The sequence below is a fragment of the Alosa sapidissima genome, chromosome 24 (genome assembly GCF_018492685.1).
Source record: "Alosa sapidissima isolate fAloSap1 chromosome 24, fAloSap1.pri, whole genome shotgun sequence".
Taxonomy (NCBI): domain Eukaryota; kingdom Metazoa; phylum Chordata; class Actinopteri; order Clupeiformes; family Clupeidae; genus Alosa; species Alosa sapidissima.
Genome location: NC_055980.1, coordinates 7,117,492 through 7,142,344, shown reverse-complemented (window position 1 = coordinate 7,142,344; position 24,853 = coordinate 7,117,492). Strand labels below are relative to the sequence as shown.

At 42.8% G+C, this 24,853-nt stretch overlaps 2 protein-coding genes across 2 annotated transcripts; both read right to left on the bottom strand.

Annotated features, from left to right (window-relative positions):
- Nucleotides 1-11,010: 11,010 nt before the first annotated feature.
- On the bottom strand, nt 11,011-14,057 carry ndufa4b (NDUFA4 mitochondrial complex associated b). Its single transcript, XM_042082886.1, has 4 exons — nt 13,895-14,057; nt 12,229-12,317; nt 12,034-12,094; nt 11,011-11,497 (listed from the first exon to the last, which is right to left on the bottom strand). Exons 1-4 carry the CDS (start codon nt 13,934-13,936, stop codon nt 11,441-11,443), a joined length of 249 nt encoding a protein of 82 aa, XP_041938820.1. The 5' UTR covers nt 13,937-14,057; the 3' UTR covers nt 11,011-11,440.
- A 259-nt stretch (nt 14,058-14,316) lies between these two features.
- LOC121700466 (protein FAM117A-like) lies at nt 14,317-24,783 on the bottom strand. Its single transcript, XM_042083431.1, has 8 exons — nt 24,196-24,783; nt 23,234-23,370; nt 21,389-21,481; nt 20,965-21,081; nt 19,753-19,866; nt 18,918-19,119; nt 18,041-18,344; nt 14,317-15,955 (listed from the first exon to the last, which is right to left on the bottom strand). The coding sequence occupies exons 1-8, from the start codon at nt 24,326-24,328 to the stop codon at nt 15,694-15,696; spliced, it is 1,362 nt and encodes a 453-aa protein (XP_041939365.1). The 5' UTR covers nt 24,329-24,783; the 3' UTR covers nt 14,317-15,693.
- Between the last annotated feature and the right edge of the window lie 70 nt (nt 24,784-24,853).

Below are 24,853 nucleotides of genomic sequence, written 5' to 3'. Positions count from 1 at the left end.
CCGGGCCAGCCCAACCCAGCACAAGGTAGGGCAGGGCAGGGAACAATAGTGCTGGTGGTGGAGGGAGGGTGGGCTATTTGGGAGATAACACCAAATGACAGGGTGGATTGAAGTTGAGATCAGATCAGATCAGATTTAACTCTCTGTCTGTCTCTCACTTGCTTGTTCTCTCCCTCTCTCTCTCTCTACACACACACACACATGCACACACACACACACACACACACACACACACACACACACACACACACACACACACACACACACACACAGGAGATTAATGCAGGCAAAGCACAAGGAGGAGAGATCAGAATAAAAACCCATAAAATCAGAATGAGGGAGCAGAGAAAGGAAAGGACATTGTAAAACAAACACACAAACAACAAACAACAAACAAACAAACAAACAAACACACAAACACAGGGGTCACTGAAAGGCAGACAGTGGGGAAATGATAAGCAACCAAATATGGAGCATAAATATGGAGAGACGCAAACTATAACACTAACATAAACACAAATACAACACACACACACACACAGAGCCACACACCCTGCATAATTCTCAAACATGGATACATGATGTATGTATTCGTATGTAATATCCTGAAGCAACATACACGGAAAATATTACTTGTCTTATCATAGAGAAGTTACCAAACAGACACACTCTCTCTGTCTCTCTCTCTCTCTCAGACACACACACACACACACACACACACACACACACACACACACACACACACACAACACACACACACCACACACACATTCTTTCTGTGTTCTCTCCTATGTGTGTGTGTGTGTGTGTGTGTGTGTATGAGAGAGAGGAAGAGGAAGAGAGAGGGAGCAAGAGAGGGAGAGAGAGCTGAAATGTAGCCTTTATTTCTTCATCCATAAATTCAATTTGAGGCAGAAGTAGGGTGATAAATTGCGCTGGCAGCGGTCTGTATGGTGTGTCCCACTGATTGCATTTTGCAGGGTTGGGGAAGAGCAGCCGATAAGACATGGGCCCATCAAATCCAGTCCTGTATCTCTCTCTCTCTCTGTCTCTCTCCCTCTGTGTGTATGTGTGTGTGTGTGTGTGTGTGTGTGTGTGTGTGTTTGTGTAAAAGAGAGACAGAGAGACAGAGCAAAATTATTTATGAGCAAATTTTGCATGTACAGAAGTCAGTCTCTTTCTCTCTCTCTCTCTCTCTCTCTCTGTATGTGTGTGTATATGAGAAAGAATGTTCTTTATGGGTAAAAAGTGAGTAATCAGTAGTCAGAAGGTTGTGGGATCGATTCCCAGGTGCTAACATTGTGACATTGGGCAAGTCACTTTGAGCATCAAATAGACACATCATTTGATCACAGTATGCCAGTTGCCACGTATGCCACAATGTGCCAGTATATAATGACATCAGTTTGGCACTCAACACAAGGACACAAAAGATAAGACACAGAGCACATAGGGAATATAACAAAAAAAGATGTAATAATTAAGACAATCAATAAAATACCATATAAGAAAGAGAGTAAATTATGTAAAAATATTATTGATAAAATAAATTAATGATCAATACATATGAATAAGAAACCAATAAGATTAAAATATCATTCAAAAGCTAAATTGAAATTGAAATTATCATTTGAAAATGAGCCAGCCTCTCTAATATTTTGTATGTAGGGGAGTGTAATGAAAGAAGGCCGTTACCTCCATTTTAATTTGGGTGACTTCTGGATTATTTAGAGTGCCCGCAGTAGAGGGCCTAAGGGCTCCCACAGGGATATGAAATTATACAGACTCTGTGATGTTTTGTAACCAGTAGGACTTTAGAATCAACTCTCAAGAAATTGGGAGACAGCGTAGTGTAGCTAGAACAAGAGTAATATGTGTAATACTCCTTTCTTTGTGTTCAGTCTAGCAGTGGAGATCTGAATTAACTGTAGTCTGGAATAGATGGATGTTGTGTTGAGGAGTCCAAACCATTGACTGTGTATAATGGTCCAAACTACTTCAGTGCGTGAATGAGCTTTTCAGTATCCTGTTAAAAATGGCTGCACTACTATTTGAAAATAGGCACTATTCTTTTGATCCAGCATACACAGTTACAACACAGCACAGCACAGTACAGCACAGCAGAGCACAACACAACACAGCACAGCACAGCACAGCACAGCACAGCACAGCACAGCACAGCACAGCACAGCACAGCACAACACAACACAACACAACACAGCACAGCAAAGAGCAGCTCAACGCGGCACGGCACAGTATGGCACGGCACGGCACGCATCACGGCACGGTATGGCATAGCGCAGCACAACGCATCATGGCACAGCACAGCACAAAACAACACGGCACAGCACGGCACTGTACAGTATGGCACAGCAAGGCATGACACAACACAACACAGCAGAGCAGAGCGCAAATTCCCAGTGTGATAGTCTGTGACACCTTGTGATGTGCAGGCCTCTTTGAAACTCTCCAGGTGCTGCTTGTTTGGCAGCTCTCCTCCAAACACGCCACACACCATCTTCAGGGGGATGTGTGTGTGTGTGTGTGTGTGTGTGTGTGTGTGTGTGTGTGGGTAAGTGGTGGGAAGGGTGACGAGGGGGGGGGGGGGGGGTTGTTGGTAAGGTGTTTAAAGCATAACCTTGATGCAGCATAAGAGACATGATGAGATAGCAGCGAAAATCAAAACGATGGCATGAAAGAGAGGGGTGGGGATGTGTGAGGGGTGGGGATGTGTGAGTGGTGGGGGTGGAGGGGCGGCATGGAGAAACAAGAAGAAACAAGCAGAACAAAGTGAAACAGAGGACGAACGATGCCAGAAAATGAAGGATGTTCAGTTGTCCTGAAACCACAGAGTACAAAGGGGGGAGGGAGGGTTGGGTGTAGCAGCAGCAGTGGAGGACTGGAGAGAAGGCTTTAAAAGAGGATGCGTGAGAGAGATAGTTATGGGTGAGAACCCTGACAGAGAGAAAGAGGGCCTAGCAGGAGAAAGGGAAGAGTGGAAGAGTGGAGCCAGAGACATGGTGATATCTCTCTGACAGAGACCAATCTGCCAGAGACATGGTGATATCTCTCTGACAGAGACCAATCTGCCAGAGACATGGTGATATCTCTCTGACAGAGACCAATCTCTTAATCTGTCGCCACCGATCACATACCAGCTCACTATTCTTTTATTTCCTCTTCTGCCTTTCATCTTTTTTTTTTTTAAATCGCCAACCTCATACACGGCCCGAGAAAGACAATTCAAGTTTTCATCTTTCTGCAGCTGTCACTCTTGCTTTTTTAGGTGTGTGAGAGAGAGTGTGTGTGTGTGTGTGTGTGTATGTGTGTGTGTGTGTGTGTGTGTGTGCGTCTCCTCTCTCGCTTTTCTCCTCTGTTCGTGTAGATTGAGATTCAGCTGAGATTAAGTCCAGATGCATCTCAGCATCGGCTACAGGGGAGAACAGTAACTAAGTACGGTGTATAATGGTGTATAATATCACTATGCTACATAGCAATATGGTGCATACAATTGATTTAGAATGTTGGGGGGAGGTGGGGGGCACTATAATTGTCCCGACTGCGGGACACCCGCAGTGTAAAGGAATTGTGTACTTTGTCCACCTCTGATCGGCTACAATCAAAGCCTTTAATCACTTCAATTAGACCTATCATTAGCACAGTAGCAACAGGATACCCATGCTGGGCAGCTCTGCATTTGGTGGAGGAGAGCCATGCAAAGACCTGAGTCTCAATAATTCAGTAGCATGTATACTGAATGACTGTTTGTAGTTCTTCTTCCAGCCTCCATACACCCCACAAGGATGTGTCAATGTTCTGTTACCATGGCCACCAGAGGGCTTCCTATGACACAGCGTTGACAAGGTGACCGCTTCCTGTCGTGAGGCACCGTGGGGCGTTGGGGGTGGGGAGATGGGGGGGGGGGGGGATCAAAGCGCACAGTAATTGGAAATTGACGTGTCATACGCCTCACAGGGCAACAGAGGGGGAACGTGATCTCTCCTCCCTCCTCCTCAATACCCCTGTCACAAACTTTTAGTGCAACACACGGGAACAGAGATGAGATGTTTGTTTGTGTGTTTCTATGTGGGGAAGATGGGGGCGAGGGAGCTAGAGAGAGACAGAGAGAATGAGAGAATGAGATTAAAAAAGGGATTAAGTTATTTCCATACGTAAAGGCTGCCAGGGAATACTACAAAACAGTGCGGTGAGTAAACCTCACTCCCCAAAATCTCAAATGACCTGCTAGCAACAGACATGCTAGCAACAGACACTACCACCCATGGATCTGATGGCAGAACAGTGCTGTGTGCTGGTTGCTCATATAGAACCATTGAGAGGCATGATGTCCCAGCAGTTTGTTTGCTGAAAACTAGCTTCTGGTATTATTGTTGTGGGTTCGAAACCATTCACAGGTAGGCCTACTGAGAGAAATTTGTTTAATGAGAACGGTTCCTGCGGATGTAAAGGTGTAGAATTTCACACAAGAAGACTTTTCTAGGTGTTAACCTCAGGTGACACTAATGTGGTAGAGTTATATTCCTCTGCAAGCGACTTACTTTGGATTGTCAAGGTCTCTGCTATAGCTCCTATTCTAGTCATATACGAAAACAAGTGTGAACTGGAAAACTGCTGAGTTGGCAGTTCCACAAGGCAACTAGACAGCAGTAGCTGGGTGACACCAAAGACCTTTCAGGCAAGTCTCACCTCTCATTCGCCATCTTGGAAAACCCCTAAATCAGCCCCATGTTTTGGCATAGAAGATCAGGCTCAAACCTAAATCAATGAGGTGCCCTCTATAACTCCACAAAAGAAAGCAACTATACTGGATCCCTGCATTGTTGTTGTTGTGGTGGTAGTGGTAGTAATGATTGTATAGTAGCAGCCATTTATGTGGATATCTAAATGATGAATGAAGTGACTTCCTTTATCTGTAAGTTCACTGGGTTTATTATTCATTGTATTTACCCTTAATGCATACCAAATAGAAAACAGTTTATTTCTATTGTTTGATCTGTATAGTCTTTGTGGTTATAGTCACAGGAGAGATAACAGGATAAGTGTGCATCAACACTGTACTGCCATGTTAATTCAATAATCTCACTAAGACCTTGTATCCTTGCCAAATTACTACAGAGGTTTTCAGTAACTCTATACATTGATTGCACTTACAGTACTTTTAGGTTGCTTTCAATTTGCATGTTGTATTAATTAATACAATAATTGTAAGAGGAGTGAAGTTTAATGTTGAAGTGAAGTAGCTGATGTCTATTGATGCGTCTTGTTTTTTTGGTCTTATTTATAGCCATCACAGTCGTAACAGAGAGCTGAAGATGACAGAGCGTGACAAGCTCACACACTGTCAGTTTGCTGTTTCAGGAACAGCATGATCAGGGGTGGACCAGTCCTTGAATCGCCCATTCTGTAGGTTCCGCATTAGAACCATGATAGAGTTATATTCCTCTGCAAGCAACTGCCAGAGACAGGAGACTCAAGAGTTTGAAACGCTGCCAAACAATAACACGGCTCCCTTGATGGTTGCAGCCGTGCTACAGATCAAAAGACCATCCTTATCCAGAAACACAAGACCATCTCAGAACAAACAGACGGAAGAGGCCGTGAAAGAAAGAAAGAGATAACGAAAAAAGTGCATTTGACATCAAAAGTCCTGTTTGGCTTTACACTACAAAGAGAGGAGAGGAAAAAATGTCCCCCGCACTCAAAAAAAAAAGAAACAAAAAAAATCAATTCTGGGCCAAAATTACAGACAGTCTTGTAGAGATGAGGGGAAAAAATATTACAAAAAAATGGCTTAAAAAGAAGCTAGTGGCGAGAGGCGCACATACACACATACACACACACACACACACACACACACACACACACACGCTCCGGGACCCAAACCCAGGAACTGAAGCACCGGGAGCTGTAATTGGTAAGGGGGGCAGTCGGGAGGTGGTGGGGGGGGTATGGGAGAGAGGGGTGGGGTTGGGGTGTTTGAATTGATCGCTGGTCTTCTGCTGGGAGCTGTGGGCTTTATATTCTGCCCTTGTACGTGGAATTCCTCTGCTCCCCTAAAAACTCAATTTCGGAGCCAGGTATGAGCTATTGATTTCCAGCGCAGCGATCATCTCGGCGGGGCCAGCGCGTCCCAGTCGACAGCGCCATGGCGGCCAGACTCCACAGGAATGGGGATTTGGCGAGGCTTAGAGTGGTGTGTGTGTGTGCAGTGTGCCTTTTAAACCCCAATACAGCATGGCAAAACCCTCCGACACAAGGGGCGAGAGGAGCCAGGCGGAGGCCGAAGGGTGTGCTGGCCGTGGAAAGCAGTGTAATTGCTTCAAGAGAAATCTCGGTGATTGCCACTGTGAGGAGGACTTATGGTTTTGTAATATGCTGTGAGGATTTCAAGTGTTCAACCCTTTGGCCCAAATCAGAGCAAGCTGAGGGGAAGTTGCCATAATGTTGGCTTATGTGCATAATTATGTAACACTATATGACGACGATTACAAAATGGCTTACCTATCAGAGGTGATAACTTAGTGTGAAGGACCTGAATGCTTCATTAGACAAAAGACAGATACAAAGCAGGGAAAGTGTTATTGGAAATGTGTAATAATGTTTGCTAATTATATGTTTTGCTAGTAGAATGAGCTATAGGACTCTTCCTTTTTTAGAAGGTTGTTTAATCAGGGTTAGTCACCTGGAACACCCTTCCCCTGGTTACCATGCATGAATGTGTGTCATCATGCACACAATGACATCAGTGCCTATAGACAACCATGGGTCAATGTGGACTAGATATGATAATGATACAAAAAATGATTAGAATATGATGAATGATTAAACCATTTTTGCAAAGTTGAAACTTGTAACACAACCCCGATTCCTTAAGAAGGCTGGGATTGAACGAGGACAGAAAGCCATTGGCTGAACATACAGGGAAGAGTGGGCAAGCGTGGCCATATTTGTGCTCATTTCTGACATGCTTCATCATGATGAGCACATTTTAAAAGAGCAGACTGTGTGAAGCCAGCCCAGGAGAGACAGAACGAAAGGAAGCAGAGCTGAGTGGGCTTGAAATGAGTCTGAAAATAAGGAGCCAATGACCAACAGTGATGGCTTCAATCACATGATCTCCATCAAGGTGATTTGCCATCATTCAAGGAGGTAAATGTTTTACCCAGATTCTTTACCACCTACTGTACCATCTGGGTGTGCACACCTGGGTCTATATGTACCCAAACATCCATAACACTTGGGATAGTCAGAAATTGACCACTCATTAGGGTGCTTCTGCTAATGCTACACGGATGTTTAAAGCTACAGTGTGTAGGAGTTCAAGTGCATTGACAAAAATGGAATAGGCCTATAGTATTCAAAATTATGTTTTCATGAGTGTATTACATCAGCTATTACCGTAGAAATTGTGAATCTATTTTGGGTGAACACAATAATCACACAATTATGACTGCCATGATCCCCATGGTGTATTCCACTGAATCAAACTCAACAACCTGGCCAAAACTAAAAACAGTCACAACTTGGCTACTATGTTCTTCACTGCTGACTTATGTGGAAATTTGAGCCTACAATAGAGCTATATCTCTGCTGGAAAAAAACGGATATAGCCTAATGGTCAAGCTGTTTCAATGTATGATTTTGCATGACTTGAGATGGTTAGACCAGCTTGATGGTAGACCAACTTAAGGTACAGCTTGGTAAGAGGGTCACACCAGGATGTCCAGCTGGTGTCTCGACCAGCGAGCTAAACCATCAAAGACCATCAAGAGCTGGTATGAAACCATCTAAGACCATCTAAACCAGCTATCAGCATAAGCTGTTTTTTCCCCCTCAGCAGGTATGGTAGAGGCCTAGCCCACTCCTTTTCTCACAATGGGGAGGAATCGTTTAATTGATTGATAACCCCAAACTATGGGATAATGGCAAACTATGAGATAATTTTTTCTCACCAAGCAATATACTTTTACATCTGCTGATTAATGTGGTTTAATAGGCTATTCTGTGTTGGGGAAAATGGCATGCATGTTGACTAGGCTAATAAACACTTGATTAAGCAGCAAGGGGAAAAACTGCAATGAATAATATTTGAGGCTAATGAAAGAAAGAGTGTGTGTGTGTGTGTATATGTGTGTGAGTGTGTGTGGGCGGGGGAGGGAGTATTTTCTAATCTTTTAGCCAAGCGTGTCTGGTTGGCTTGATGTCCAGTTAATTGTGACTGATGAAGGTGGATTTAATTTGCGCTTGGTCACATTAATGTTGCCCCTTGCGCTCCCCTCCAAACGTGACCTCTAGCCTATTAGATCAAATTTGTATTTCTGAAATGGAGGCCTTTTCACCTCTGTCCCTCCACCTGAACGTTACGCAGTCCGAGCCAACCACTTTCTCTTCAGGCTTTTTTTCAGGCCAGGCCATTGTCAAGAGAAAATTCGTTTCACTTAGAATGTTTAGAAAATGCCTATGCATTTAAATGAAATACCCACATCTGACGGCTATGCTGTTTATTTAGTAAGCGAGGCTGGTTATACTTACAGTTTCATGAAAGAAAAGTGAAAGCAAAGATCGGTCAAAAGAAAATGCATGAAGACGGAATTTGCTAAGTAATTTCATGACCGTGGCTCCCCCTAGTGGTTTCATTTAGCCTTGATTTTAGTGTCTGAACAACTAGTTTTTATGCATAGGATAACCAAGGGTATTTATTTACACAGTATGTATTATTATAGCGTGTTATATGGCTAAATAGATCAGTCAATCCCATCAAATTAGTCTTCAATATTACCCAGCATGTCATTGGCTGATGTCTGTGCTGCTCTCTAATGGATGACGATTAAGAGGAAGGCCAGAGCACAGACTTCATAGATCAAGCAGCTGGCTAAACCATGTCAACATCTGTAGGCAAATTAAATCACCACATAAACAGTTTGGTGTGATGCAGACTGTCTTCAATCAACACTCCATCAGTTACATTGAGACGATATACAGGTCACAGAGAATTACCTACACCAGGATTATGTTAAATGTCCAACAAGACATTTTCAATATTTGGAAAAGCTTGGCTATCATTTCTTTTACTACCAGTTGTTATAATGTGTTACTCGGTATGTAAAGCTAAATTTTTAGTCTGAAAATAGTAGGCCTAATGAAAGTGTCATGTGTGTTATGTAACGGATGAGGATAATCACTGGCTATAATGAGACCACCAGCTGTATGAGTGAGGACAAGATGGCCAAGATGGACAAGTTCAATTTGCTTTTAAACTGATTTGCTCAACTCTTTTGCTCCTCCTCTGGTCAGACCTCCCAAATCACCACCCAGCGCTCCTACAGCCGTTCTCTGGTCCCTAAACCTGTAACTGTTCCTCCACCACCACAGTGACTCCTTCCAAATATCACAGCTGACTGGGTGAAAAGGCAGCTAGACTGGAGACAGAGACGGAACCCTACCTAGCCTCACGCTCAGATTAAGGATGTGTTGAAAGATTCCACAGAGCTGTGCAGCACAACCCTTGAGCACCTCCGCACTCACTCCGCTCAGGGCCTGCTGCTTTGCCTAGTTTGAGTGGCAGACATCATGCCTGGACCCTGTGCCTAAGAAGGGGCACCCCGAGGTCTTCACTGACTACGAGCCAGTACCGTTAACATCACACGTGATGAGGACCCTGGAGAGGTTAATCCTTTCACACCAGAAGACCAGTTTGCTAATCTGGAAAACATCAGAGTGGAAGATGTCATCATATACTGTACCTGCTCCACTGAGCTCACTTCCATCTTGACAAAGCAGGGAGCACTGTGAGAGTCACCATTTTCTTTACATTTTTTTACTTTTCTAATGCCTTCAACACCATTCTGCCTCGTGGTGGACAAGCGCAGAGGCATGCGATAACAAACTACCTGACCAACAGACAGACCTCAGTATGGGACTCTAGAGAGAGGTCTGACCAACAGACCTCAGTATGGGACTCTAGAGAGAGGTCTGCCAGAGACAGTCTTGGGCAGCACAGGGCCCCCTCAGGGGACAGTCCTCTCTCCCCTCCTGTTCTCCCTGTAGACATCTGACTTCTAAAACATGCCACCTCCATATGTTTTCTGATGACTCAGCCATTGTAGGATACATTAATGGGCAACATGAAACAGAATACAGAGATCTGAGAGAGAAGTTTGTTGAGTCGTGCAGCCCGAATCATCTGGAGCTAACCGTTAACAAGATGAAGGAGCTGGTAGTGGACAAAAGCCCAGTTTGACCCATCTTGATCAGTGGAGTGGATGTGGAGGTAGTGCACTCTTATAAATATATTGGAGTGCACTTCAGCTTTCTAGAGAACACCTAAATGATAGACTTTCTGAGCAGACGAGAACCTTCAGTGGTAGGCTAATCTTCCCAAATGTGTTCCTGAGGGTCATTCCTACCAATGGCCATACAACTATTTAACTCTTCACTTCTGTACAGCAGTGATGTGGCTGATGACTTTTATTTGTTACCTTTACTTTTTTTATGTTTGCATGTGTTTATATACAGGACTGTACTGTTATGAAATCCCTTTATTATCTGCAGATCTCTTAAAATGTATTAATGAAAACAAACATGGAAACAATCCCCTCGGGATCTTTTGCTGTTAGATTATGATGTCACTCAGTTGCTGGGTGAACAGGGTGTCACAAGACTTTTAACAGTCTTTTTTTAACAGACTTTTGACCACCTCGTAGGCGGTGGTAGTGTAGTGGTTAAGGAGCTGGGCTAGCGTGCAGTAGCCTGAAAGTTGTCGGTTCAAATCCCAGCTTCCACTGTTGAGCAAGGCAATTAACCCCAAGTTGCTCCACGGACAATGTGATCCCTTGTAATATAGCTGACATATGTAAGTCACTTTGGTCAAGAAGTGTCTGCTTAATGTAATGATGACTGTCATCACATGGCAATGCTGACCAGATACAAACCCAAAGCCCCAGTCACTCACACGAAACCAGGGATGATTAAAATACTTTTCTTTACATATATTCTTAATGTGCATTTATTTGCGAAAGACAATTTACATTAATAATGTTAAAATTAAATAAAAGTCACAATCAATCAAAAGCACACAAAGAGCTTTTCCCATTATAACATGTAGGAGGCTGTCTGATTTCATTTGACTGGGAAAGACAACCAGCGAGAGGAGAATGGATAAACATAGGTAGCGATTGGTATCTGATGATAATGCATGAGTATGTGTGTGTGTGTCTGTGTGTGTGTAGACTATTGACTGAATGCATGTGTGTGTGTGTGTGTGTGTTGACTGTGACCTCCAAGGCAAAATGGCTGTGATAGTCCTCTTCTCCCAGAAATGATATCGACCAGTGGTATGATTTCAGCATGTCTGTGATGAAGAAAGCATCAGGCTCCTGTGCAGTAGGGGGTGCTGTTAGAGACTCCAGCCCTCCAGCGTTTAGAAGTCAGGCCTGTCCTTCTTCAGCTTGGAGTAGTCCATGTTCACTGTGAACATCTGTGAACACACAGATTCAGCATCCATGGTAAGCTTAGGGGTATTACTGAACATCTCTACCAAGATAATCACCTCGTCTCCAACAACTGCGATCTTACTCTAATCCTATTTGCTAACACAGCCTTCCATACCATGATTTCAAGTGCCCTCCTGTCTGTTAGTGCTATGTAAGATATCTTGTTATAATGAGGCTGCATTCAACCTATTTGAATCTGATCTGTTAGCTTAACTTTGAGTATACAACCTCAATCACAGTTTTAAATAATTAAGCCTATGAAATACCACAAATAATTTTGCAGTATTCTGATTGTGTTTCCCATTCAAAGCCTTGCTTCAGAGCCTGTTGTTGCTTGATATGCATGTTACTGTGCATATGTAGTATTTATCATCCAAATGAATAACAGTAGATGTAAGTGCATTACAAACACCTCCATTCCACCAGAACGAACAGACACTGGTGATGTACTGCCATAATACACTTTTTTTTAGAATTCCAAACTCTTACTAACAGACATGACAGGTGCACTGATATTTACTTTGTACTGGTGGTTCGGTTCCACTTTGTTCCAGGGCTCTGGATTGTTCGTACGGTCCCACCTGTGGTGCAAATATCAGACAACACTCAGCCAACACTACCAGTACAGTAGACCAAAGCTATACAGATCTTTTAGACAGAAACAAGCACATCCATATCAAATTTGGAGTAGCCTAGTGTGTGTGATTCTGCTTACGAGCACTCGGGGTTCTTCAATGCCAGGCGACCTAGGTACATCATGGACATGGCGGCTCCTCCGCCAATGAAAACGAAGAGCGGGATCAACTGAGGAGGGAGCGAGAGAAGAACATTTGAGGGAACGACCCCTCCCGCACAAACCTGCCTCCTAAACTCACGTGCCACAAGTCAGTCAAAGCTGAACCGTACATGTAGCCTACCCACTCCAACATATGGGTAAATGATGTTGGAGTCATTCCAAATAAGTCTATGTGAACAGCAAGTGCCTGGACACCATTTCAGTATCAAGTCCAAATCCATGGCTGTGTTAGGTGAATGAGCGGAGGCTCCAGCTCAAAACAATCAAAGTACAATGTTCTGCGCAGTGACCGCCTTTTGCGTCAGGGTGGACGAATAGATCTGACATTCCACTGATAGGAAAAAAGAATTCTACTGTTCTAGAATTATTTACCTGGACCATTCAATTACCTGTTTGCTTTACTATTTCCCTAATCAGGACTTAAAGTATTTATACCACAGCCTCTGGTGACCGTCATATTATGACAGGTGGAGTATGTTTGCATTAGTCTACTCTGCTATATAGTAGCCTGTGATATAGACCGATCTGAAAAATGACATATCACACAGACTATTTCGAAAAGAATGGCCTAATTTACTTGGACCACGCGTACGTTTCTATCCCATATTGTTATAGTTAACCATGTAGCATACAAGTTGCATGCCATGAGTGGACGGTGAATGGTGCAGCATGTTAGATTAGTCTTGCCTTATGTACTGTAAGCGTCATGGTATGGCGACGTGCATATATGACCTATAAGGATGGCAGCTAAGCTATATGCTCGTACACGACGCCCATATGTGAACAGAATTCAGTTGTGTTATTTAATGTAGCATTTCATGAAAGCCAATAAATATTAGACCACGACTCAGTTGAAAACCAGAAATTAAAATAGGTCTACCGTTTCACCACCAGTCCATTTTCAGCTCGACTTATAGAAACATTGCCGGTTCCACGAACAAGTGAAAGTAACCTGATATATGTTGTGAAGGCTATAGGCAGGATATAATAATGATGGTAACATTAGGTATACATAGAGAAAATGTGATCGCCATTATCAGGCAATTTAATCAGTAACTGGAGCTATCCAATTCATCTCATTTTCGATATCTGATTGTGATCTACCATCACAACGGGCCTCGACCTGCCTAAACGTAGAGTGTAGATCAGAAACGTTTAAAAAAAAAATAATTAATACCAAACAATTGCACTAATGGTATAGCCTACCATTTCGAACAGGACATACAGCTTAATTAATACTAAGGATATAGGCAACATCCAATTTTGGATGTCAAGGTCAAAAACCTTGCATCAGGCCTAAACTATGTCATTATGTACATACATATCTACATTTTCTTTATAGTAAGACGCATCGGGATATATACACAAGATAAAGGATCAATTAGGAACCAAAAATATTCCAGATAAAATAAGTCCTGTATCTACACATATACACCACTTTGACGTTGAAAGAGATGCGACCAATCCACTAGCCGCTCGCTAGAGGGAAATTCTATACAATACCGACACGTCTCAATGTCATTATAAGAGATGACAACCATCCAACCATCTAAGAACCTCTTATTCGAGTGGCTTGCTTACTTACCGCCGGGTGGGATTTAAGTTGTTTCATAACCGTTGAGAGCATTTTTGCAACTAAGGTAATCCGTTCACAACTTAATGTTACAGTATTGGTTTAAGAGAATTAATTAGCGCTCCGCTGGAGATGAGCGTCCTGCGCGGGTGTGCTCCTAGTCTGAGAACGGGAAATGAGTACGCGCGCAGCGATACCAGTATAACCCCGCCTACATCACTGACCCCAACCAATGACAACGAACGACAGAAAGATGATAGTCATACAGTTCAGTACCTACAGTAGATTACTGATGGGCGCTAAAATGACGTCGAAGTTCATTCCTGTCAACATTGTCGGTGATTTAGTCATGACTGTCATCGTCAAAAGCGGGTGTGTGAGATGGCCTAAATGACAATGTCTTGAAAACATGCAATGAAAAAAATAACATTGAACAGATTCCTAAAAAGGTCTTTATCTTGTTCAAAACGAAACAAAACATTTTTACAACAATGGAAGCAGTATCAACGAATCCATCCATGTGAATATTCCTTAAATCATAAGTGTCATCTGACCAGTTTGGAGAACATTTAAAAAAACAATAGTACCAAAAAGTAAAGAAAGAAAACCCTAAGTGCATGTGACATTGGCACATTCCATTCATTTTCACACAGCGTACTAGGATCATAGCTTATGCAGACAGTACAACAATCTCCTGTCTAATTTTTTTTCTTTGTTTTTCAGATATAACAACAAAAAGTAAATTCAAGTAGAGTACAGGTTTGAACACAACACATTACCAACTAAAAAGTGCAAAACATCTCACAGACATCTATCTACCCTGTAAAAGAAAGAAAACAAAAAACGCTCAACTCTCATCTTTGTAGAACAAAACAATCAGAAATGCATTGCATTTCCAAACATGAAATCAAAGACTACCCAGCGAGGTATACTACTGGCATGTATAGGAAAGGTTGTCAACATCCCTTTCAAAATCAATAAATACCATATTTAAATAAGGAAGATTGTAATATGATATGGTCTTAAACCAAGATATTAGTTTAAAAAAAAACTTTGCACATTACTCAAAAGTGAGGTCTCTTGCGCCATTATAGCAAAAGCATACATTTTTTTTGCAGCAAAATGCAATCATCATACCCTTTCAACACATGGCTGGTCTGCCAACTGTTGAGAACCAGCATCTTAAAGCTCTTACATCTTCGAGCTCTCCGAAGACAGGTGGGGGGGGGGAGGTGGGTCTGACAAGTGGATAAGTCAGGGTTGCAGTCACAAACCCAGTAGTCATTGGTTAAAATATGGTGTTGACCATGTTGAACACCTTGTCTTTGTTTTGTGTTAAGGTGAACCTCAAACGCTTGCGAGACCCGTCTTAAAGCATCGTCTCTCCTTCTCTGACAAAGGAATGCCTCACAACATGGAATGCTTAAATATTCTCAATGAAATTTGGTCGATTTTCTATGATTGTGATCTTTAAAACATATTTATTATAGTTTTGGTACTGTTAACACTTTGGCAGGAAAATGGTCTCTATTGAGATAGTAATATATGCTGCATAGCATTTCCTTTGTAAGACTCACACCCATCTTAACACGTCATTTCTTTGGGCAGATGTCAAAATACAGGCCGACACTCACTTCTCACATCAGTAAACAGCTCTGGGATCCAAGAGGACTAACAAAAAAAAAAGAAAACCCACAAGAGTTTCAACGAAGGACAGGGATCAGGTTTCTCCTTTCATCATGAATTAATAGCACCCCCCCCCCCGCCCTCACACTCACACACACACAAAACACACACACACCAGAGCTACGCTACCCATCACAGTCTTGCTCCTGGCATCTCTCTCTCTTGGTAGTGGCAGCAGAGTCAGGAGTGGGCCTTCCTGTCCCTGTGCGTCCCGCCCGCTCAGATATAGGCGACACTGATAGGCTGTGAAACAGGAAGTCCATGGAGGATGGGAGGGGCTTGTGCAGACTGACTGGGCAAAAAGTGGAGCCTCTCCGTGGTGTGAAGTTGACCTTATCTGGGTCAGGGCAACAGGGAAGTGCACGGGATTGGGACTTGACTGAGAACCTACAGGACAAACAAACAAACAAAAAAAAAAAAAAAAAAAAGGACAATACAATTAAAACCAATTAGATGTAATTAAATCAAATTAAATAATAAAGAAAGCATGTACAGATAATGGAGATGATGGAGACATGTACCCAATGTTAAAAGTATACTATGCAGTTTCAGGTATTTTTGGCAACTCTAGAGCTCAACCCGATATATATTTTACTTTGCCGTTGTAAATAGCCTACTTCTCATGGCTTGTTCCCCCTGTACACAATGGAAATACTTTTGTTCTGGAGGCAAAGAACCAAAGGCAAAAACTTCTCCAAAGAGCTATATCTACTGACAATCTACTATCTATATCTACTGACAATATACTATCTATTTCTACTGTTTTACGATTCGTACGAGATGTCTTCAGGTCGGCAATTCTTGAAGTTGATTTGCTGGTTCTCTCGGTAGCGACCTGCTACGGCTATGCTGTATGGCTATGCTGTACGGCTACGCTGTACGGCTACGCTGTATGTATGGCTACGCTGTATGGCTATGCTGTATGGCTATGCTGTATGGCTATGCTAGGAGAACCATTCCCTTATTACAAGTTCAATTACCAAATTGGCTTCGTAGAGGTTATATTAAGGTAAAAATCTTGCACAGTGTACCTTTAAAACGCGAGATCAATATCCTGAGACAAACCCAAAGAGACATAATATTGATATTACACATAAGAAATGTACACAATATTGGACATGTGAAACAATCCCATCTAACATTTTCGAAAACACAGGCAATGGAATAGAGTACTAAAGTGTGAAATCACGTTTCCGTAGCAACCATTTTTCTGTTTTACACAAACCAAATTAACAACGTGAAATACTATGCCAGACCAAAGTTTTATAGAAAGGGAACGTTTTTTATGCAAATTGATAAGCAGTTTGCCTCGCCGATGATTGAAGCAATTATTGAGAATAGATTGTCTGAAACCTGAAACTAACGTGGTGTTAACCGCTGTCGACATGGTGCAATGCTTTCAGAATGCAATCATCAGTCAGAGTCTCATAACCTACTTGCCGATTTTTTTTCCAGGTGTGTAAATAAATAATAAAAAAAAAAAAAATTAAAAAGTGTCCGAAGCCACCCCGATTGACAGTAATAATGTTATGTAATCAAAACAGATTAGGCAAATTTACCGTTACGTTACAAACTTTATCTTTCATACTAGCACAAACTTTTCCCTTTAATACCCTGGAAAAACATATAAAAGCCTCGACATGTTTCGATCTAGTGATGAAATTGATTTATTCTTGTTTTAAAAGAAAGAACACAGCGAAGCTATGGAAAATGCCATCTTTGGTTCGGTTGTTTAGAACAGAAAATCTGGTTGCCAGGACAATGTGACGTTTTCACTTTAGTACTCTGTTGGGCATTATGCAATACCTTCTCTGTCCAATAGATGGAGACTGCCATTTCAATATAGAGTTTGGGAACACACCACAGACATGATTACATTTCTCATGGCATTAGTCATTACATTACATTACATTAGGCTGACGCTTTTTTAACCAAAGCGACTAACATGGTAAACAGTAAGTTTTAGAACAATTCTCACAATTTTAGGACAGTTTAAAAAAAACACATTAGAGTACAGTAAGAATAAGTGCGTCGGTGAGTGCTGTATTTTAACAGTTACTTGTCAGTTTAACGGCTGGTGAGTGCTAGGATCAGTAAGACTTGTTGTAAGTGTTGCTATGAGAGTAGATGTTCTCTAAAGAGCTGGGTCTTCAGGAGTTTTTTGAAAGTGGAACATCATTTAGCTGATGTTCTTAACCTTCCTGCCTGCTAAACTTAAGATGTGGTGCACACAGTTTGGGCTTTTGCCACATCAGATGGCCTTTATCTGTTTATGAAATTGTTGTTTTAGAAGTAGAGAAATGTGAAACAAAAAAAGTTAAGGCAGTTAGGAAATCGCTTGGGGTGTTGTTTAGGCATGGTTAGGGTTACATGCATGTGTGTCTTTGTGTAGCTCTGTGTATGCAACACATACCTTCATGCAAGGCTGTGTGTGTGTGTGTGTGTGTGTGTGTGTGTTTTGTACACACTCACATGACTTCCTCACACACCGGGACCTTCTCACAACCCTCGGGTGGCTCCCTCTGGAAACACACACTCTTGTTGGGACGGGGGGAGGAGGAGAATATGGCCACGGGCCCATCCTCCGCACACACAGGACCAAGACAGGGGGCAGAGGAGTCCCCGTCTACCCCAACCACCAGGCCTAAAGAGGGGGCAGAGTCATCCTGGTCGTTCCCAGATAGAGTGACCCCAGGGGGGGCAGAGGTGTCCCTGTCGTCCAGACTCAGAGAGCCCAACAGGGGGAGAGCAGAGAGCCCATCCTCCCCACACACCTCTGGGGGCGGAAAGGAAAGAGGGGAAGAGGAAAGCATCACAAAAGTGCAAAAGCTTTTTTTTCAATATTAGAAAACATTCTATATGAAATGTTGATATCCAAAAAAAAAAAAATAAAAAATAAAAGAAAGAGGTTAACAGCTTAAAGAGGTTAGCCAATGTGGGTTTCAATGACATGTTTTCTTCAAAATCTGCCCAATCTATGGTTTAAAAAAGTGAAATGCCTGTACAGTAGGGCATGTGCACACACATCACAATATTGTATAGGCTACCCCAGTGGAAAAACCTGACCACTAAACACTAGTTTACACTAGTTCTGCTCTTTTTATTTTTCTATGACCCAAATAGTTTTGTCCTAAGCTACGCTGGAAAGCATTTTGGTACTTCTGTTTTTTTATACATATTTAAAATGTTAATTTATAAAAATAAATAAATAAATAAACAAAGTAACTTTGACTTGAGGTATGGGGCAACTTGTTAAGCCATGTTGGTGGTCCTGCAAGATTGCTCAAAATATTGACCCGTATATAGTCCCCATTAGCCCCAGGTCAGAGATGCTGGTGGATGGCCTCACCTCTGACAGGATCAAGGGTGCAGGTCACAGGAGATGAGGGCAAAGACAGATCAGGAGAGGAGGAGGAGGAGGAGGAGAGTATGGACGTGGCGGGAGAAGAGGAAGGAGAGGGGGAGGGGGAGGAGGAGAGGCAAGTCTGATGCTCGCCGCAGCAGTTGCAGTATGGGGGTACTGGACCTCTGCGTCCATTAGGGACCAGGAACTACACACACACACACAGGAAATCAGACAAAAACGAAGAGTGAGGTTTACATAGCAACTAAAAAATTAACCAGATATTGCCTCACAGATCTCCTTTTCAAAATGAAAAAAAAAAAAAAAAAATGTGGGGATGTTTTACATCAGAACGCATTTAGTGAGTCTGTGTGCTCTTACATCCAGGAGCTGCAGAAGTGTGTGTGTGTGTATGTCCTCTTAAAGATACCCTAAGAGATTCTGGATGACATCATGTTTGTTGATATTTAAACCCAAACACCAAACAAAACAGCCCCCTCACCAAACTCCCCATTCCTTCTTGGCTGGAATACTCATGTTATAGTTTGGAAAGACAGACTTGCTCCACGTTCACAGAGCCAGGGCTGTGCACAAAGACTAGGGTTGTTTTCACAGCGTACTCACAGAATAGAGAACTAGTGGATCGTGAGAAATCACTTAGAAACGCCTACGGTACCGTTAGGTCTGAGAGCTGCAGTAGTGAGTGGTGAGAGAGAGAGAGATGGTGTGTGTGTGTGTGTGTGTGAGAGAGAGAGAGCTGTCTTACATCTGGGAGTTGTTGTAGTTTGTGTCTGTTTCTACGTGTGTGTTCTCTTATATCTGTGAATGTGTGTGTTCTTACATCTTGTAATAGTGAGTGCTGTTTAAAGATGGTCTCCAGCTCCTGGTCCAGCTTCTCCTCACTGTGTCTGAGACGAGTGTGGACTCCATTCAGAGGGATGGGAAGAGGCTGGCTCTGAACACACACACGAACAGTTATGTACATATTACACCACAATCATACCTCATACCCATTCATGTGAGCCAGTAATCATATGAAGCACAAGTGAAACACACACACACACCTAAATGTAACATAACATTAAAAGGGTTCCAAAGAGGCATACACTCACTTTCCTCAAAATACTGATGTGTACTAGTGTTCTATGTGTGTGTGTATATGTGGACGCATGCATGTTTGTTAACCAACATGCAAAAAATGAGACTTCACAGGTTCACCGTCTGCTTGGCAGGAGATGGGACACATGGTACTCATCCCCTGCAGCCTGAATTCCAGGCCTTCCCCTCTGGCTCTCACCTCAAGGCTAGATACAGAAATTAATTATTTCTGTATCTAGGCTAGATACAGAAATAAATACTGTACAAATCTATGTGTAGGGTGTGGGTGGGTGTTTTTTTGCCACACAGCTGACAGAAACTGGTATCTGAAAAAGGAGAAGCTTTGCCACTCTTCCTGTTGCTTCACTCTGCAACTCTCTTCACTTCCTCTCGTGTATGTGTATGAGTGTACATACGCTAGCATGTGATCTTTCCCCCTACACTTCATAGCCAGCCACGTGTGTGTGTGTGTGGAAATGTGTGTGTCCAGAGAGAATAGAAACAGGTGAACAGCCTCATCTCTGAGACCGCACAGAACCAGCTGAAGAAGTCACATACTTTTAGCCAGAGTACTTCTGTTTAGGCCTGTGAGTAAATTGCTTTAAAAACATGTCAGAGTTGCCAGAAGCATTAAACCTATCGAGAAAAACTGTAGAAACTGAGAAAAAACAGTTACGAAAGGTTATACAAATTAACCGTTTTTCACCGTGGATTTACAGATTTACATGACCGGGACTGATGACACCGCTTGTGCTACTGAGACAGATGTGCCACTGATACTGATCCCCAACAGCAAAAGGAGTGTACCTTGGAGACACCGATCCGCTCGACTGAATGATACGGCACGGACATGTCAGCCGAGGCATTCTTTGGCCTTCACACTGAACTAGGTTACACTCACTGTGGAATGCAGCACTGTGCTAGGGTGCACTGTATTTAGAATAGTGTTGGGTACCTGGGTGATCCAGGGTGGGGAACCGGAGCCAGCCTGAGTGACCGCGTGGATCCTTCTCCTGTCCAGACTTCCCCCCAGGACCACAGCACACTGCTGCTGCTGGCGCTGCCTGAACCCCTGTAGAACAGAGGACAGCAAAGATATTCAGTAAGACATCAAGAGGGGAGGGTGCACAGGCACAGAGCATGAAAAGCTAAATTAAGGGTGAAGAACGAAAGAATATCAGAACGACATGCAGATTATGGCTACAAACATCCATTCTCTTTTGCTTCCCTTAGATTAGATTCCCTTAAAATCTTTGAAACATTTCTGTATTAATACATGCTGATGCAATGCATTGGCCTTGTGGTCCTGACAAAACCACAGACAATTTACACATATTTCCGCCTCAGAAGAGGGTCAAAGGTAACAATTCAAAGGTCACCTCTTTGTGTGCTGCACTGCCCCATGATGCCGAGCGCTTATGGCTGCCTCCCCCTGGACTGCTCTGCTGGTTGTCCGCCCACGAGGCTGGAGTCTAGAGTGAGGAGTAGAACTAGAACCATGAGGGTCACACCAATCATCACAGACCATAGTAATCAAAATGTACACAACTCATGTAAACAACATCCTCATCACTGACCGGAGAAACAGACAGAGGCTGCATTGGAAATGTCTGTGCCATCTCATTTACCTATCCACTTTCCCTTGACCTTGATGGAAAACATTGTGGGGTCAAGGAAAGAGGACAAGAAGCTTTCTTTAAGACTTAGGAATAGATAACATCTAAGTAAAGAAAATCCAACTCCATGTACACATGGTGCCGTAATTATAGGAGGTGGGTATTGTTGACCTTCATGTTGATCGATTGTTGCTACCTGGCAGAGGGAATTGTACGTGTTACATTCACGTTTCCTTTTGTAAAGAATACTCCAGTGTCCTCTATCTAAAAGAAGATTTGAAAGGAAGCGTTGGAAACACCTTTCCTAACCATATAGAGAATCTGAACAGCTATTATTACCAAGTCTTTTTCTGGTCGTTTCATTTTCGGACAGGAACCTTTCTGAGCAAAGAAAGACTTTCAGCCAGTCACTTGACAGACCATACCAACTGAGCAGACCAAACAGACAGCTCATCCAACATCCTGCAGACTAAGTATATAGTATAAGTATATATACACTCTTTTGATCCCGTGAGGGAAATTTAGTCTCTGCATTTATCCCAATCTGTGAATTAGTGAAACACACACAGTATACAAACTAAGCACACACTAATCCCGGCGCAGTGAGCTGCCTGCATCAACAGCGGCGCTCGGGCTCAAGGGCACTTCAGCTGTGCCTGGTGGTCGGGGTTCGAACCGGCAACCCTCCGGTTACAGGTCCGAAGTGCTAACCCGTAGGCCACGGCTGCCCCCTAAGTCTTCTGATTAGACTAGACTAATCAGAAGACGAACATAAAGGTTGAGTTTGTGTCTGAATGCCAAGGAGATATTGTGTAATGTAATGTCACATGAAAGTAGCAAAGCAAAGAGTTAAGTTTGAAAATGTTAGAGGATTCAAAGTGAAAACATCAGAGGGTGGGGAGGGCAGGTTTTTGTTTTTTTCTTGAAGGATGTAGCCTACCCACACCCTGGGTAAAGTGAGCAAAAAAACTGCCGTTTCAGCTGACTAGGGTGAGGTTAAGCCCTTTTTAAAATGATGGCTGTAATGTGCTCCTTGTGCTCCACTCATCCGTTTCCCCCTGTATCTCTCCTTTGCTTTTTCCTCTTTCCTCAACTCAGTTGGTTCCCCCTCTTCTTACACCCATCACACGGTTCCTGTGTCAAAACCACCCTATACTAAAAAAAAAAAAAACACTCATGCAACCTGGTAAACTTGAGCACACATCCGTGCACAGGCACAGCCCAGCTTGCAGAACGCCCATTGAAGTACAGCTTGACTCTTGAGTTTTGCAAATGCATACCCAGTCCAGTGGACACAGTAGTGCCTTTCAGGAAAGCGAGAAGTAGTCACATACAGTTGCAATGGCAAGCTTGTTTTGCATTTCAAATGAGCAAACCACTCTGGACCAGTGACTCGAACATGTTTAGTAGAACAGAGAGTGAGGACATGCAAATCATTAAATGATTGACTTTCAGCTCCAGCTACCTGATTCCCAAAGGCCTTGAGTCTGGCCTGAACCCCAGAGTGAAAAATGAGCATTGGGAGTTAAAGGTACAGCCTGTGGTTCTGCTGGAATGTTGCAGATGTTTGCATAAAGTGGTATACTGAACTTGTTATGGCTCCCTTACCTGAGTGGACTTGTCCTTCTTGTAGTGTGATCCTTCCCTGGGCCAGTGTCCATGTAGATATGGGCCCACAATGGCATCCAGTGAATGGCTGTGTGGATTCTGTCCAGTTAGTGAGCACCACAACTGTTTCTCAGAGACTGCAGAGAATTGACAAAGATGCATAGGTGGACTTAGGATAGTGCAATAAATCATGTCAGTCATGCATCTACTAACTAACTTGACTGCAAGGATAAACTACAACCTATTTTGGCATACACCTGTACATTATTGCACAAAATCCGTTCCAAAAAAGAAATTCTGTATGTTGAGACAATACTAGACACATTTTCCATTGCGGTTTCTGCCCACTATGAATCCACAACCGCGCTAACTATTTTCCAAGCTGTTCATGCAATAACGTTACTCAGTCCATCCTGAGCTACACTGAAATGGTGAGGCTTTAATTTTATCGCAAGACCTTTCGTGGAGTCTCTTTAAAAGGAACATAATTTCCCATCAATACATTATTGTTAATACAGAAAATTAACACTGTACAGTTACATACAAAACAAGCATTGGTGCAACGGGATGAAAAAGATAGCACAATGACATTGAACTTTTGTCTGTAGACTTAAGGGGTCACTTAGCTGATCCTGCTAAAACGGCGGGCAACATGTGGGTCATAACGATGCAATATAAAAAATGATCATTCATGCAAACAACTCATTTGGAAATCCAACAATTGCAACAAAAAAACATATTGCATGTATAGCATCTCACGTTTGATGACCCATGCTTTCAATGACCAATCTCACAGAAATATTGATTTAAGTTAAGAGGAAAATGAGCTGAATGTAGGCTAATTTAACATTATAAGCAGATGGCTAAGTCCATAGTGCGGGGCACAATGACCTCTGTTTAGAGAAGAGCTAAAGAAGAGGTTGCAACATTGGTCAATGTGCATGTGCAAACTTTTACTTTACCTGGTTTGGCATCTCTCAGAGCCGACTGGGGTTTGCTAATACTGTTGTTGTTAAGCTGGAAAGGGACAGTCGCCTTCATCGGCTGCATACCAGAGCTGCCACGGGCGACCCCAACTCCGCCGCGGCTACACATCCCTCCCTCTCACGCATGGACCGACAACCGGAGCAAATCGCTGCTCTCTCGCTAACAAACTAACAAGTTAAGTTTGCAGGGCAGACGGTAACTTTTACAGACACGGCTAAACTTTAACTGTTACACAAAGTCTACTGACGAGCTCATTTCAGTCGTTTGCCTTTTTAGGTCAATTTAGTACTTACTTTGGAGCACTACGTTAGCTAACGTTATAATACGTGCACTGGAGTTGCTACTCGAGAAGTTAGCAGTTGTTTTTCATAACTCCTTTCGAGCTTTCTAGAGGTCGACTAAATTAATTTGCGAACTGTACACAACGTCACTAACAAATAAAATACGATCTATATCTTATTTGTTTCTTTTTTGGAAAACAGTTCCTATTGTTTAGCCATCTACACTGCGTGTTATCTGAGTTCCTCTCCTCCGTATGAAACGCTTCTCATCCAACTGCTGAATGATGGACCATCTGCACGCGATAATTAATCCAAAGTGGGTGGGGGTGTCTGTGAGAGAACGTTTTGATTG

Bases quoted from the DNA above. Each gene is read 5' to 3' on its own strand.
- ndufa4b (XM_042082886.1), bottom strand. From the start codon at position 13,936: ATGCTCTCAACGGTTATGAAACAACTTAAATCCCACCCGGCG. The intron at 12,095-12,228 runs GTAAGCAGAATC...TTTGCACCACAG, and splicing joins TTGAAGAACCCCGAGTGCTC to GTGGGACCGTACGAACAATC. The intron at 11,498-12,033 runs GTAAATATCAGT...GTGTGTTCACAG, and splicing joins AACCGAACCACCAGTACAAA to ATGTTCACAGTGAACATGGA.
- LOC121700466 (XM_042083431.1), bottom strand. From the start codon at position 24,328: ATGTGTAGCCGCGGCGGAGTTGGGGTCGCCCGTGGCAGCTCTGGTATG. The intron at 19,120-19,752 runs GTAAGAACACAC...GTGTGTGTGTAG, and splicing joins AGCACTCACTATTACAAGAT to TTCCTGGTCCCTAATGGACG. The intron at 15,956-18,040 runs GTGAGTGTGTAC...TTTGTCCTGTAG, and splicing joins CCGGTGTGTGAGGAAGTCAT to GTTCTCAGTCAAGTCCCAAT.